This window comes from Epinephelus fuscoguttatus, linkage group LG17 (assembly GCF_011397635.1).
Source record: "Epinephelus fuscoguttatus linkage group LG17, E.fuscoguttatus.final_Chr_v1".
NCBI classification, from domain to species: domain Eukaryota; kingdom Metazoa; phylum Chordata; class Actinopteri; order Perciformes; family Serranidae; genus Epinephelus; species Epinephelus fuscoguttatus.
In genome coordinates, this window is record NC_064768.1 from 17,258,125 (window position 1) to 17,272,668 (window position 14,544).

Consider the following 14,544-nt stretch of genomic DNA (forward strand, 5'->3'; position numbering starts at 1 on the left):
CATATTTTTTGACATTTTGCGAGTTTCTTTTGTGTATTTATTATACTGAAAAAGTTGAGTGTGCTTGGCTAATGTAACAAATTGTAGCCAGCATTTGTCCGAAATGTAGCCGCAAGCAAGTGCCGTCATGTACTGTATACCATAGCAAAATTCCAGGAAGGTATGGAGGTATGAAAACCGCCCAAGCCTAGTTCAATAATTTGACTATTGGTGTTTGAGAATTTGAACGGGGTTTGGTGGGATGTTCAGTGACAGTGACATTCACTTAATACAGTGGGCAAGCCATGTTATATCTCCAAGCTAATGCATGCAAACTATGCTTACAACGGAATGGAAATGTACAACTTTTTTTTGCCGGCACTAGGTATCAAACAAAATCGAGAGAGTGTATCGTATTAAGATGCTTTGAGCTGTAAATTCGACACTTCTAAGCAGAAGGCACAAGATAATGTTATCTCAGAGCCTGATGTGCAAAACCCCTCTTCCTCTGGGCAGCTTCCTCGTTCTCACTGAGACGCACCACAGGTCTGGGTCTGTAGCTGCCTGTACAAGAGAGCATTTTAATGCTGGCCTTCCCCTGTGCAAATGTTTCACTGAACCAAGTTCCCTTCCAACATTATTTTACAAGAGCATTATTACTGCATTCTGAGCTTAGCTCTGATTGATTTAGAGAAATACAAACAAACGCAGAACATTTTTCCCTTCATGCAGAATTATGATGGGTTCAGCCAGTTCTTTCTCCAGCACTGGCTGTTCGATGTCTGGCTATGTAAGACTACAGAGGGCTAGACGTAACACCACTCCTGATTTATTTTCTGCATCAGTGAGTTTTTGGTGTAGCTGTTCAGAGACGTGATGTGTAGTTTTAATTTTGCACACTCAAGGTGGTGATTATCTCCGTCTTAGTTTCCTTTGGACACAGTAACTGGCGCCCAGATTTTAGGACACCAGCAAAGTACGTCAACCAAAGACAAGCACTCCAAGAGATATTTGCACATGCTTTGTGTCTTGGCCAGTCTGGGTTATTCAAGGGGTTTGTTATCTTGGGTCTCCTTCATGCATTCGTTCACACCACCCGTCGACTCCCACACAGAGGGCCCTACTTTTTGTAGCCCCCTGCTATCACTGAATACACACGGTATATAAAGCACACACACATGTAGGATTTTGCAGACATTTTCAGTATGAAATATAAACATGAGCAGGCAGATGGAGACAGTAAACACGAATATACAAATGCTGCTCATATAAGAAGGACATGCACACTCAAGCACATGCACTGTCACACAGATTTGGATGTTTTGGGCTTGAGAGGAATGTTGAAGTCCAGCCAGAATTCAGACAGCTGTGTCTCCCTGAATCAGCGATTTTAATGGACTGTCCATAACAAGGACTTGACCTTTGACCCAGAGCCTTTCAGCACTGTGTTTCCTCACTCTGCTCCTTCTTCTGGGCTAATGATGAAGACACATTCCTTCTTCCTCTGCTCATTCTTGGATTTCACTTTTGTTTTCTTGAAAACATAACGGGGGGGGGGGGGGGGTGATAGAGACATACTGTACATGAAGTGGGGCAGTGCATATAATGGAGATATAGTGGGTGAAGGAAAGACAGGAAATTAATCAGAGCAGAACTTTTTGCAGTCTTTGCAGAATCTCACACTCGAGTTGGTTCTGCTTTTTCTGAGATCCAGTGATGGAAATTAACTATTGTCATTCATTCCCAGGAAGTATTGAAGTTTAAAGTATGATAGTATAAAGAATGAGAAATACTTCAAGTTATGTCACTTTAGTCGGCTTAGGTCCAGGCTTAAAGCTACAGGATTGAAAAAAAAAATCCTCATCATCTCTGCTTGAGGCTAACAGCTTGAAGTTACATTAGCTACTGCTGGCATAACACCTCTGAATTTCTGACTGAACTGTTGGTGGTCAAGTTGGCTAATGTACACACTAGGTTTTGACTAAGCAGTAAACTCTAGCTGAAAAATAAAGCTAATGCAGAAGTGCCAAAAACAGCAGTTCCTCAAATGACCCCTTGAGGCTGGCTCCAAGAGCAAGGCAAACCCCATTGACACCCATGTTAAAATGCCCATGTTTACAGCAGAAATAAACATGTTTACAGCCTGGTACGACCTGATCTCACCTAGAGCTAATTTCAGTATTTACGACAATAGTACTTGGGTGAATTACTATATAACTTACCAGTTTAAATTTTATTAAGGCTTATAGTTATGCATAATTAAGGGATTAGCCACCTTGAGTGACAGGTGAGTGCTGCTGTTGACAAGTCGCTACCACTTTCGTTAGGCCTACATTTAAACCCGTATATGTCACTCGCCAAATTAAGTTCCTATGACTGTTAAGGTTCTTCAGTGGTACTTGAGCACTTCAGAAATAGAAAACAGTTTGTATCTACCAAAAAGCACCCCTAATTATAAAGTAAACGTCCTGCCTGGCGTCCCACAAGGATCCATCCTCAGTCCTCTTCAGAGTTGGGTTAGAGTACTTTGATTAGTTTTTGCAGTAACAAGTAACCCAACGCGTTAGTTTGCTGTTTGAGTAATCAAATACTTAAGTACATTTTCAAACCAGACATCAGTTACTTCCGTTCTGAAAGAAGCCACGGAGCATGTGGCTCGCTACGTGGTCGGAGAAATGCTGCCGTTGTCTATGGTGGAGTCTCAATAGGTGGAGTAGGACTCGCTGACAGACATATTTCAGACTTGCATTATGCCTGGTACACGCTACACGCTGGTACTCACCAATTATCCCCGGTCGTCTTTTACGGCATGTGTGATGTAATCGGGTTATTCTTGTCCTATTTTTATTTTACTATTATTTGAGTCACTGTGTGTGTGTTCATGTGCCAGCCGACATGTTGTTGTAGTCACCTAAAAGCTCAGCAGATGGCAGGAGCTACGTTTGAAGCCACACGTAAACTATCAAGCTACTGTATCTTCCACAGGAAGTTCTGACAAATGTTTCAGAATAAAAGCCTATTTAGAAAATGAAGGGATTCTCTAGCCGAGGTTATAAGGGGCTTTTAATTTGAAACAAGTGTTGAGTTTGAAATGATGGTGTGATATGTTAACTTTACAAAGACAACGGAGCGATAAAAAGTAAATCTATAAACACACAGAGGGATTAATAAATAACGGACCGTCTATAATGTAGTTTGTTTCAAATGAAGCTGGGAGCCTCTGCAGTTGTGGTGAGTAAAAGCCCCGCTGCTATTTGTTAATGTTATTACTTTATGTCGGACCGTGAGGATGTACCATTGTTTGCTAGCTTGATGCTAATGACAGTAACGTTAACTCAGCGGGTTGACAAAGTGCCTCTGCTGTTTCACACCATCATTTCCCCTTTTACTCTGTGTGACATCCCTAGAGGAAATATTAAAAATGCTGGGGTGTTGTTGTCATACAGTTGTCTATGGCAGCAGATCTTTCTGTGTCTCTACTGGTCAAAGTGACGGCTGTGATGGGAGAATTGGATCTCAGTGAAGGGCAAGTGGTCCATAACTTTAATTTTGGAGACAAAATAATGTAGGCTTAGCGCCCTGTGGTCCATTGCCCAATAGGAAATGTAGAATACTCAAAAGTACTTTAAAAGTGCTTGAGTTACTTTTCTCAGGGAGTAATGTTGGAAGTACTTTTACAGTAATTTAGTTACTTTACTCAGGGAGTAACGCAATAAAGTAACTGGTTACTTTTTTAGAAAGTAACGCAGTAACGTACTTTGATTACTTTTAAAGTAACCCTTACCCAACACTGGTCCTCTTCCTTTTTGTTTTGAATAACCTGTCTTCTAAACCAGTGGTTCCCAACTGGCGTGTCACGTGATGTGTGTTTTTCAAGTTCGTAATAAACACACTATATTTTGAAGTACAGCAAATTTCCCAATCAGTTAACCAAGACAGCAGCGAGCATTAGGGTGAGCTCCACCCTCTCATTCAAATATGGTCAATTCTGGCTCCAATAATCCAAGATGGCAGTGGCCAAAATGTCAAACTCAAGGCTTATTCTATATATTCTTATACTATTATTAGTATTCGAAGTGACATGTTTGTTTTTTTTTTATCTCAGGAGGAAGACATGCAGCTTATGTATTTCCCTAGCTGTATGAGCATGATGAAAAATTACTGTCTATTTATAAATCGCAGCTATATGTGTATCTACTCAAAATGACAAATGCACCCAAATTTCATTGAGAGCATATGTGCATCTGCATATGGTGATTATAACTTTAAGGTGCTTGGATGATATAAGACCTCCACTTCGTTTAAAGGTAAAAGAGGATGAAAACAAAATGATTGCCTCTATAAAGATCTTACTTGCCATTATGATGGTTTCAATTGTCGGGAGGGGAGACAGAAGAAAATTGAGAATTTGGCTATAAAAACACCTAGAAGTATACCTCCCTTGTGCAAACCTCTGATAGAGCACCTGTCATTGTAAAGAAGGGAGTAGAGCTGTATCTCAGGAGCAGATAAATTAAACACATAGGTTTAGGCACGTTTTTTGTGTCAACACACAGGCAAATAGGCAGGTCAACCACATGAGCCTGCAGTCAAGAGTGCCTGTAAACCGATCCTCATAGTCTAAGCACATCCTCTGTGCTGGGGTCCCTTTTCTGCCAGGCTCACACACACACACAATCGTTCGTGCACACACACTCACATTCCTCTGCAGGCTCTGCGAGGGGCAGGCGCAGAGTGTGCTGGAAGCTTGGAGCTGCTCTTCAGAGTGAGAGTCTCTCTCACTCTCCCCAGTCGTTAAGCCAGAGAGAAGAGGAGGAAGGGAAGGCAGAAAGACCAGGGGAGGTCTGACGACACCATCTCAGCTTGCCCGGCACCTATTTTAAATGCACAGATTGATAAATGCAAGCACACAGTCTGCCTTTGGTTTACTGGAGGAGCATCAAGATTTACAACCAACTTGTCACTCTGCAAGACATGAGTGTGACTTTCCCTGCCAGAACAAAAACTTAAAGGAGCTTTGGAAACATAGCATGTGCAAGTGTCCATGGCGAGAGCAGCAGTAGCTTTCAATGCTGGAGGTCCAGCGTTAGGATGGATGACACAGGCTAACACTGCCCTCCACCACTTTCTAATCCAGCTTTAAAGGGAACCTCCAGCCAAACGAAGAAGGATCAGCTAAAGATACAAGAACTTCATTCACCTGCAACTTTTACTCCCGGCTGATATGATGCTGTGGTACAACTTTGGCAGCCACTTGCTCTCTCTGGCAGCACTTCTGGTGATTGTGAGCTGCGGAGGAGGGGAGCAGCGGAGAGCGACTGATAGCAGCAGCACAGGTGGCAGCAGCAGTAGCAGCAGTAGTGGAGGAAGTAGTAACAATAATTACAGCAACAGGCGCTTTCATAAGATCCAGCATGGCCAGTGCACCTATACGTTCATCCTACCTGAGGGAGATGGAGCCAGAGGTTCCTGCAGGGAGGCAAAAGCTGGTAGCCCGCAGCACAACGCCAACTCCCTCCAGAGAGACGCTCCGCCACCTGAGCCAGAGTTTCCCAGCCAGAAGATCCAGCAGCTCGAGCACATTATGGAGAATTATACCCAGTGGCTACAGAAGGTAAGGAGGAGGACGGCATTTGGTTTCAATGTACCACTACAAACTACAGTCCTTTAAAACAAAAAAAAAAAAAGAATAATGTTGCAAGGAGTATCGGCTGTTGGTTTGCTGTTTGACACAATGTTCTATGACAGATCAAAATAGGAATGTTGAATTGAAATAGATCCCTGTTGAGAAAGATCGGGTATTGAATGGCACCTCCAGCAATGCTGCATGAGACTGCATCTGTTTCTTTTGAAGTGGTCGCGCTGTAGTATATTTGTTGAGATATTTGTGTTTCCGTGGGCGTGTGTGGTCTCCGCAGAGTGTCTGTCTCTGGCTTCACAAGACAACTTGTTTTGGTTTCTGGATGAGGCTCTCAGACTAAATCAGGGCTGTGTTTGCTGTTTTCTCGTTGTCAACACATTGTTTGTCAAAGTGTTTGTCTGTAGGAGAGTTTATGTGCGTTAGAGGTTAAGAATTTTTGTCTGGGGTGAAGCTGTGTTTCAAACTGAAACGGAGTTGCACAAAAGTCAGCGAAAACATGCACTTCTCTGGGAGAGTTGCAGTGTACGCTGCTGTGAGTCCTCGTGAAAACCTTTACAATTATTGGAGGAAGCTCAAAATTACAATGTGGTCAATTGGGGGTTGGCTGTATTTCTTCGTTGCCGGTAATTTGACAATTTGTAGAAACACAGCTTCTGTCAGACAACAAAAAAGGTCTGTGAAAGAAGACAAGAATAACCAACACAATTTATATTAAGCCTGCTATGCTGTTATGTAACTGTGTACATTATCTGAATTGAACTTTTTGTTCTGGATCTCTCGCAGCTGTCTGATCTTCTAGCTTCCACAGACATCTTGTACTGCGGTGCCTCTGTCTGTCGCTCCGTGTCCATCCAGCACACACATGTATTTTTTTTTCCTGTTTTCTTTCTCTTTATGTTTTCCCGAGTAAACTACCCTTTGAGTAAATTCCACAGATGTCCGGTTGAGTTGCATAGAGCGTCGGTCATAGAGCAGAGGTAGTTATATGTCAGTCACCCGCTGTTCTCCAGTGGGCTGTCTCTTTAATGGCAGGAAGTCAGAGAGAGTCTCCAGAGACACTCAGGGGAGGAAAAGACAGAGGAAGAGAATGCTCCCTTTATTTATTCTAGACAAGGACGTGTGAGTGTAGCTTGAAAATCCAGACTCATGTAAAAACAAACAAAAAAAATTAACCTGGTTTATTTTCCTGAAGAACAAAACCAACAATCTCATTTTTATAGAGCTGGTATGATATAAAATAACTCATATTTAGGTACTCATGAACAACCAAACTCCAATCTATTTATAGAGCCACGAGGTGTTTACCATGTTCAAATATGGCTCTTCAACAATGGTAAAGAGCTGCGAATCATGAGGCCATCAGTGATATGGCTTGGCAGTCACTCTGCTTTTCTAAGATTTGAGACTTTGTGTCTCCAAAGAGAGCGAGATTATCTCTCTAAAATGAATGCATGAATCAAATAAACAAACTCCAACCAAATTCGGCATGACCGGCTCTCCTGCTCCTTGACTTTCCACAATATTGTTCTTAAATAAGATTAGCAGGTTCAATCTGTGATAAATTGCATAGTGGTTTGTTTTTTGTCTACAAAGCAAATGCATGCATAAGATTAGTCTTGATGGATTTGATGAATCACAGTACAACTGGGGAATTAATCAACTTGAACTTCATCAATACCCTGAGTCTGTTAAGTAGCAACCAGCGTGCCCTCCCCAATGTGTCTGAGCTTCTCTTCCATGTGCCTGCTTTTCATTTACTCTCAGAAAGTAAACTTTTCACTCCTCAGGTTAGAGGAAATAGTCATTCCTCATCAATTACCCAGGCAGAAGTCACAGTGTGTTAGCGCGAGATGTTGATTGAGTTTATAATCAGGGAGGTGTAGTGTTGGAGGCTACTCCACCCTCCCACAAATTCAGACTGAGCAGATAAATGAAATATCGTTTGAGATGGATTTTGAGCTTCCAGGATGGAACCTGGGAAATGTCAGCTTGGACTGTACATCACGGACCTTATCTCCGTTTAGAGAAGGAATTTACTGTATATGGTGTATGTCAAGGTTTAAAACAGGGTGTGTGTGTGTGTGTGTGTGTGTGTGTGTGTGTGTTTGTGCAGATAAGGGGTGTCACCTTAAGTTCATTTTGCTTTTGATAGCTTGACACCCATCAACTGGTAACTAACCAGCAAATTTTTAAGAAAGACCATGAAGTGATGTGGAATACGAGAGACCTCGTGTTTTAGGTGGTCAAACCATTGACTCGGTGAGCTTTAGTATCACATTTTAAAGCGCTTTCCATTTAGAGGTGGTGAGTTTTTAATGTTTTGTGATGTAAATTGTTTGACTTTTATTTCATTTTCTGTTGGCCTTGCTGACCGACAGCCGGCTAATTGAGTTAACATGCAGAAACATAGTGCCCACTGCCCACCTCCTGAGGTCACAGCTAAGTGAGCTAGCAGTGCTGCACACTTGCGATAACTACTTGTGGCGCTGTCGTGTCGTTGCTTTAGCATTGTTAACTATTTAGCACCGCTAGTGGTGCTGACAATGCTAATGGTGCTCACATGGCTAAAAGTGGTTTGTGGCTCCAAATTAGAGGGTGAGCACAATGTTTTCACAGCAAGGGAATGTGTTATTAGTGGTAATTTATTGCTAGCCAGCTCCCACCCAACTAGTGCAGGGCAGCCATAGCTAGCCAACCACTGGAGACCAAATGGTGAGCAGTGAGCAGAATGTTTCTGCATGTTAACATGGCTAGCCGGATCAAAGTGGTGTGTAGTGCAGTAAACTACAGAATAGCAAAATCAACTTATAGACCAACATTTTTAACCAATCAAAAATATTCACGGTGGTTAACCAATCAACAGTTAACCGATTAACCGTTGACATCCCTGTCCTAGATCCACTTTATATGGCAGAAATATGAAAAATAAACTGCTGAAAAGAATGTGCACTTTTTTTGCTTTAGAAGGTGGAAAACCAATATACATTCGTCTAATTAAAAATATAAACCCTGGCACCTTTTTATTAATGAGTTTCTGTACCAGTTCGCCATTTATAGTCTGAAAACCTGTGTGTGTTACTGCACGGCTCCCAAAAGCGATCCATGTGTCAAGAAAGGCCAGGGGTGAAATAACACCGGCTTTATCTTTGCTCAGTGGACCTCATCCGTCTGATAGTACGAGTGATACTATGAAAACACAACGGCAGCATTGGTAGACTGAAGGTTTGACTAATGAGACCTCTCAAGTAACTTTCTCCTCTTATGTAAAAAGGGGAGCACGTTAAAACGTCTGCCAACACCACTAACATTATCATGCTTCTTTCCTGACACTCTGGAGTTTTGCATGGCCCCAGGCAGTTTTCATTTCTAATTGAAATTGATTTTATTTTTAAAATCCAATACTGGCAAGATTATATTATGCAATGCTTAGTGATCATATTTTAAAAGAATTAAATTAAGTTCCCTGGATGCATGAGATTTAAATAATATTCGACACAAGTAACATGTAAAAGGTTAGCACAAGAAAGGAATTGGCGTAGGCATTTCAGAGGGGACACTTAAACACACAGTGGTAATTCAGCCTAATTGCACTGCATGGGGGGGAACATCAGGATGCAGTTAACATTTTTCATTGGACAGAAGATTAAGTGTTCTGGCTGGTCTATCTATCTTAATCACGCCGACGTTTTTACTGCTTGTCTAAGAGAAAGCTCGCCCTGATGTTGCTCCAGCCAGCCTTGATGAAAGAGATGCACGGAGGAGACTGTTTCAGATAGCAGCCCCGTGCCTGGGTGCTCAGTCCAGTGTGGGGGGTAGACAGAGAGAGTGATGCAGCAAACAGCTGTTGGGGAAGCATTTTAAGTCTAAGATCTTTCCTTCCTCAACCCAGGGTAGAGTATATGGACCCTGATAACATTCCTGACCAGTCAAAGGTGGCTTGTGTTTGTCCAAGGATTACTTCCCTGGCCTGCCTGTGAGGCGAGGAGCCTCGGACAAGCGTGGCTCTGATCTCAAGGAGAAGATGCAGCAGGAAACTACAATAATTATAGTATAAGATAATTTGCACGTAAAATAATAACAATTAACCTTTAGTTGTATGGCATCTTTCTTGACTGAACATGGTGCTTTGCAAAATTAAGGTTGAGATAAGCAGCAGAAATATAATTGATCAATACTGAGTGATGTTGGGCCGTCTCAGGATCCAGTTGTCAATCGTCTGAGAAGTCAATCAAAAATGGTGGTCATGTTGTATTGTGAGATTTGTTGACCGAAGACCAAAATGCCACAGTGTGACTGCAGCTACACTGACAAGCCAACCATGTCAAGTCATTCTTTATTTATATGGCCCAATATCACAGATCCCAAATGTGCCTAAAGGAGCCAATCAGAATCAGATTATGTTTTAGAATACAGCATGAAATGATGCAGAGTACACTGGCGAGCTTGCATAATGCTAAAAAACATTAAACCTCAAATTTGTACTTTTGTACGACATCAAGTTTGATGTATGCAGACTGTACAATGACAGCCCCTACTGAATCACAGACTATAACGTACGATGCAATAGCTTCCCATACTGAGAGTACAAGGATGCTGCACGGGTAATAAAAAGCACATCATAAAGTTTTGTGGGCACTATATACTTTGTTATATCTGTGTGTGTGTGTGTGTGTGTGTGTGTGTGTGTGTGTGTGTGTGTGTGTGTGTGTTTGCTAGCTGCTAGGTTGCTCACCTGACAGCTGCAACTCCATCACTATTTCCTTCCATGCTTCATCCTTCTTTAGGCGATCAAGCTAAGAGCTGGAGGATGCATCATACAGGCAAGGCTTCTGCTGCCACAACTTTACAAGGTTTTCCTCTTTGCTGGAATCCCACACATTTCTTTAATTTTTCCACCATGGCGAGCTGCTATCCATCTGTTTGTTTGGGTTTAATTCATTTCATGCTGCATTTCTTCTGGATGGTTAGTAGACGTAGGTAACAGCAGTCACACAGTGAGATGGTCATCCCAAATTTCTGACACTGTCAGAATTTTATCCCAGGCTGTCTTTGATCACAAGATAGTGGCAAAGTCCATCCTTGAATATCTCTCATTGTGCTACGTAGGACCACCGTTTTAGAGCCACAACCAAAGATTGCCACATTTCTTTCACGATGGTCATTTATCATCTGGGACAGCCCAAAATTGCACAGTGTATACCACGCTTTAGACTTTGGTACAACCTGAGCAGTTGCATCTTCAGAATCGATGGGAGCAGTCTAGCAATGACAGAGCAACAACGTCATAGATGTATCCAGGAGTCAGATTCAAACATGCTTTGAAGAGAGGATTTGACATTTTGGAAAAGTAGTTTATTTGCTTTCCTGTCGAGAGTTAAATAAGAAAAACTGATGCCACAATTCAAGCACCATTATAGTAGCAAATCACTATTTGCAATGTAAAGATATAGTGGAGTAATGGCGTCCTGAGCACTGCACTCAGACAGTGGTAACTGCAGATATAGATATGGTGACATCACAGAAACTTAGCTTCCACCTTCTGGTTCCCCCTGTGTTCACACTGTTAGCTCTTTAAAAGCTGTTTTAAAGTCAGACTCCTTAAAAATTTGATATTCTCTTACTACAGGCAACTGAACTGGAGCTTTCACAAAATAAATAACAGACACAAACTGGCAAAATGAAACAAAAATTGAGTAAAGAGAAGTACAAACCTAAGCAATTAAGACTTTGATACCAGCTCTCAGTATTTGACCGTTTTCGACAATTTCCATCTGGACCAAAGAAGTATTGAGTCTTGAAACAAAGCTCTACTCACAGGGACCAAGTGGTAGAAAGTGAACTGGTGAACAGATTGGTGTAATATGTCATTGTTTTTAGTGCCTGTTAGTGTAGCTGCTGGGCTTTTGTTGAACTGAAGGGCAATAAGGATCAGTTTCTGCTTGGAAACATGAGAATGGATGGATTGTTTAAGATAAAAGAAAAGGTTGTGTTGAATAAAAAGTATATGAAGCATGCATCTCACAGCACTTTCTGAGAATGTCCTTTCTATGTCTCTAATATTCCAAGGACGATGAAAATTTGGCACAGATGGAAGTTCAGCTAGCCAAATTTTGTTTCTGCTCTTGGGAGTGAAAGTAATAGATCTTCTCTTTCCCCTCCTGGTGGAGACAGTAGAAAGTGGTTGAGAGCAGTGTTTCTTGAGGAGGACGGCCTGTGCCAAACTAAGCTGTTGAACAAAGGGAGGGGGGAAAACTATCGGCAGTGTCTGATCCCTGTGAAATTCTCATCATTCTGCCTCTTGTCGAACATGACTGTGCTGCATAAACAGTGGTTTAAAAGGATACACCAACATGTGGGCAGCAGCTTGTTTCCCTTCCATACTGGGAGTTCATACGAGAAAGGGTGAATATGTTTCTCTACTTAGTGCTATTGGAGGGCCACACAGCATGCCTGGGGATCCAAGGAGAAAGCTATCTATTTTAGGGGTGACTGCCTCTATGAGAGTTTATTTTCACTGATAATGTGGGCCAAAACTAACAATCGGATGATGCAGAAAGGCTAGGAAATGCTCAGAGGAATAAAAAGCTCTTCCTTCCTGTAAAAACTTGTAAAAAGGAAACTGTGGAAATTGCTGAAAGACACTACAATAACAGCTTCCAGAAAAGTTGTCTCAGCCCGCACTTGCACTATGACTGAAAGCGAAAAAGAAACAGAGCTCTCTGCTCAGCATGTCATGGGAATAGGGAAAAACATTACGGCCATGCCACAGTATTTCCACATGGACCTGAAAACGGAGCCCAACATTGTTAATGTTCCAGATTTTCAGGAAAAGGGGCATTTAGTAGCTTTGTCGCGCTCAATATGGCAAGCCACTTTGTTTTAAGACCCCGTTTTTTCCAGAAATCATATTTCAGTGCAGCCGGTGGCCTCAAACACGTTGGAAGTTTTGTACACCCATGTCTCTTTAAAGCTCAATAAATGACGCAGTAAATTTCTTGGTAATTTCACTGTGTGTCTTGAATCTGTCTGGTTTACCTTATTGCAGCTATAACACAAATGCGTGGGTCCTTTTCCATCACTCATCCGAGTGAATCGCTCTCTGGTGGGCACTTTATAGGGGATTTATTTTGTTTTAATTATAAGGTTATACATTTGGCCAAATGCATGCAGGATTTATGATATCCCTTCTGAAAACATTGTTGCTTGAAAGCATGTAGCTTGGCACCCACTGATGAGTCTGTGGAATAAATCGAGAGCTTCCTCTGATAGGTTTGTGTTTCCATGCGCCCTTGAGTACATTCACTCCTGTAATGGCACCAATTTTTCTTCATTTGGGAGCTGAGGGTTTTATGAATATGAATGCTCTGCAGCATGTCTCTCACGTATGGAAGTGATCTGTTTAAACCTGTTGTACTTGATTTTCTGGGCCACTTGGAGGCAACAAAACAAAACATGAACATGCAGTCAAAAATTCATTTAATTTAGCTCAGGTCTGATGCCCACTGATGCCTGAGGGAACTATCTGACTCTTTGCTGCTTAATTCTCTTTTATGTTCACCAGCTAGTTGCCAACTTTGCTGAAAGATGGTAAAACGTATGGTAGAGCTGAGGGTAACAACAGAGATACCTGGTAATTACCTGTGATGTCATCATTACAATCTAGGGGTGGGCATTTTAAGTAAGTTCTAAATTCAAACTCATTTATTGAAACTCATTTATTGAACAACCAGGCTTCAATTAGCCTACTTATTGGAAAAATATCAAAGTTAACATAAGAAAAATCACCAAACTTTCTGTTGCTGCTGTTACATAGGCTAGATGCAGCACTGAAAGACCATCTCTGGGGCCTGGAGCCACTCTCCCCACGGTCAGTTGAACATCTGCCTAGTTAGCATGAGCTGACACAGCATTCGCGGCTAAAGGCCCTGACATACCAAGCCGTCAGTCCGGCAACGTCAGGCTGTCCGTGAGCATCTGTTGCCCTAGTATTTGCAGTGTAGCCTATCCCACATCCTTTTCACTAGTTGGTCCTTGTCCGCTCCTATCAGCTCTTTTTCAGCTGATTAAGCATGTTGAATCAGGAATTGGAGATGGCAGAGCCTGTAGGTGAATAATTGTACATTACCCCTGTGATGCTAACAGTTAGCCCTGTCGCTATGTGTGTGTGTGTGTGTGTGGGATGGACGCTCACCAACTGTAAATAGAAAACAAAACATAAAAGTGATGTTCACATGTGGGAGGTTGGGCGGTGATTAGTCTATACGCTGAACAAATACAGACATCCAAATCGAGCACTCCATCCCTATTACAAATGACCCCTTTCACACACACACACATTCATTTGATCCATTGTTGATATAAAAATATTGATTATAGCAGCTTTAATATATTATGAATGTGAGTGCTCTGCAGTGTGTTGCTCAGGTAAGGAAGTGATATTTAGATAATTTATTCTACTGTCGAATTTAAATATTTTCTTACAAGATGACTGAAACAAGAGTAAAGGCTTTTTCAAAGTATAAATAATATTATTTTGGGCAGGCAAGTGGAAGTCATTAGTACTGAGAGTGTAAGTTATGGTCAGAAGAGTTGCCAAAAACACAAGGTTCATGGCTGTATCTCTGCCACTGCTAAGGTTTAGTGATTATGAGCCAAATATGAGATAGTAATAGCTTACACAGAGCGAAACATTAGACATTACGGTCAATCTGAGCTCGCAGTAAGTGGGCGAGTAATGTGCTGTTATCACAGCCTGCAGCAAATCACAACTGTGTTTGAACTTATTTCAGACTCAGAACCGGCTGTTATCTTTGTTGTATTTTTGTTTTATAATGACTCCTGATAAACAGAGCAGATGATAATATTACTCACCCATATCTGCTGCTATTTATTTTTCTTTAGACTTTTAGGTTCATTTGAGTCGT

At 41.7% G+C, this 14,544-nt stretch overlaps 1 protein-coding gene across 1 annotated transcript in view; it reads left to right on the forward strand.

The window, feature by feature from the left end:
- Positions 1-4,525: 4,525 nt before the first annotated feature.
- Positions 4,526-14,544, forward strand: part of angpt1 (angiopoietin 1) — a 74,855-nt gene continuing 64,836 nt past the window's right edge. Inside the window, exon 1 of the mRNA XM_049602429.1 lies at positions 4,526-5,593. Within this exon, the coding sequence (XP_049458386.1) occupies positions 5,204-5,593 (390 nt within the window). The 5' untranslated portion in view covers positions 4,526-5,203. The remainder of the gene's footprint in view (positions 5,594-14,544) is intronic.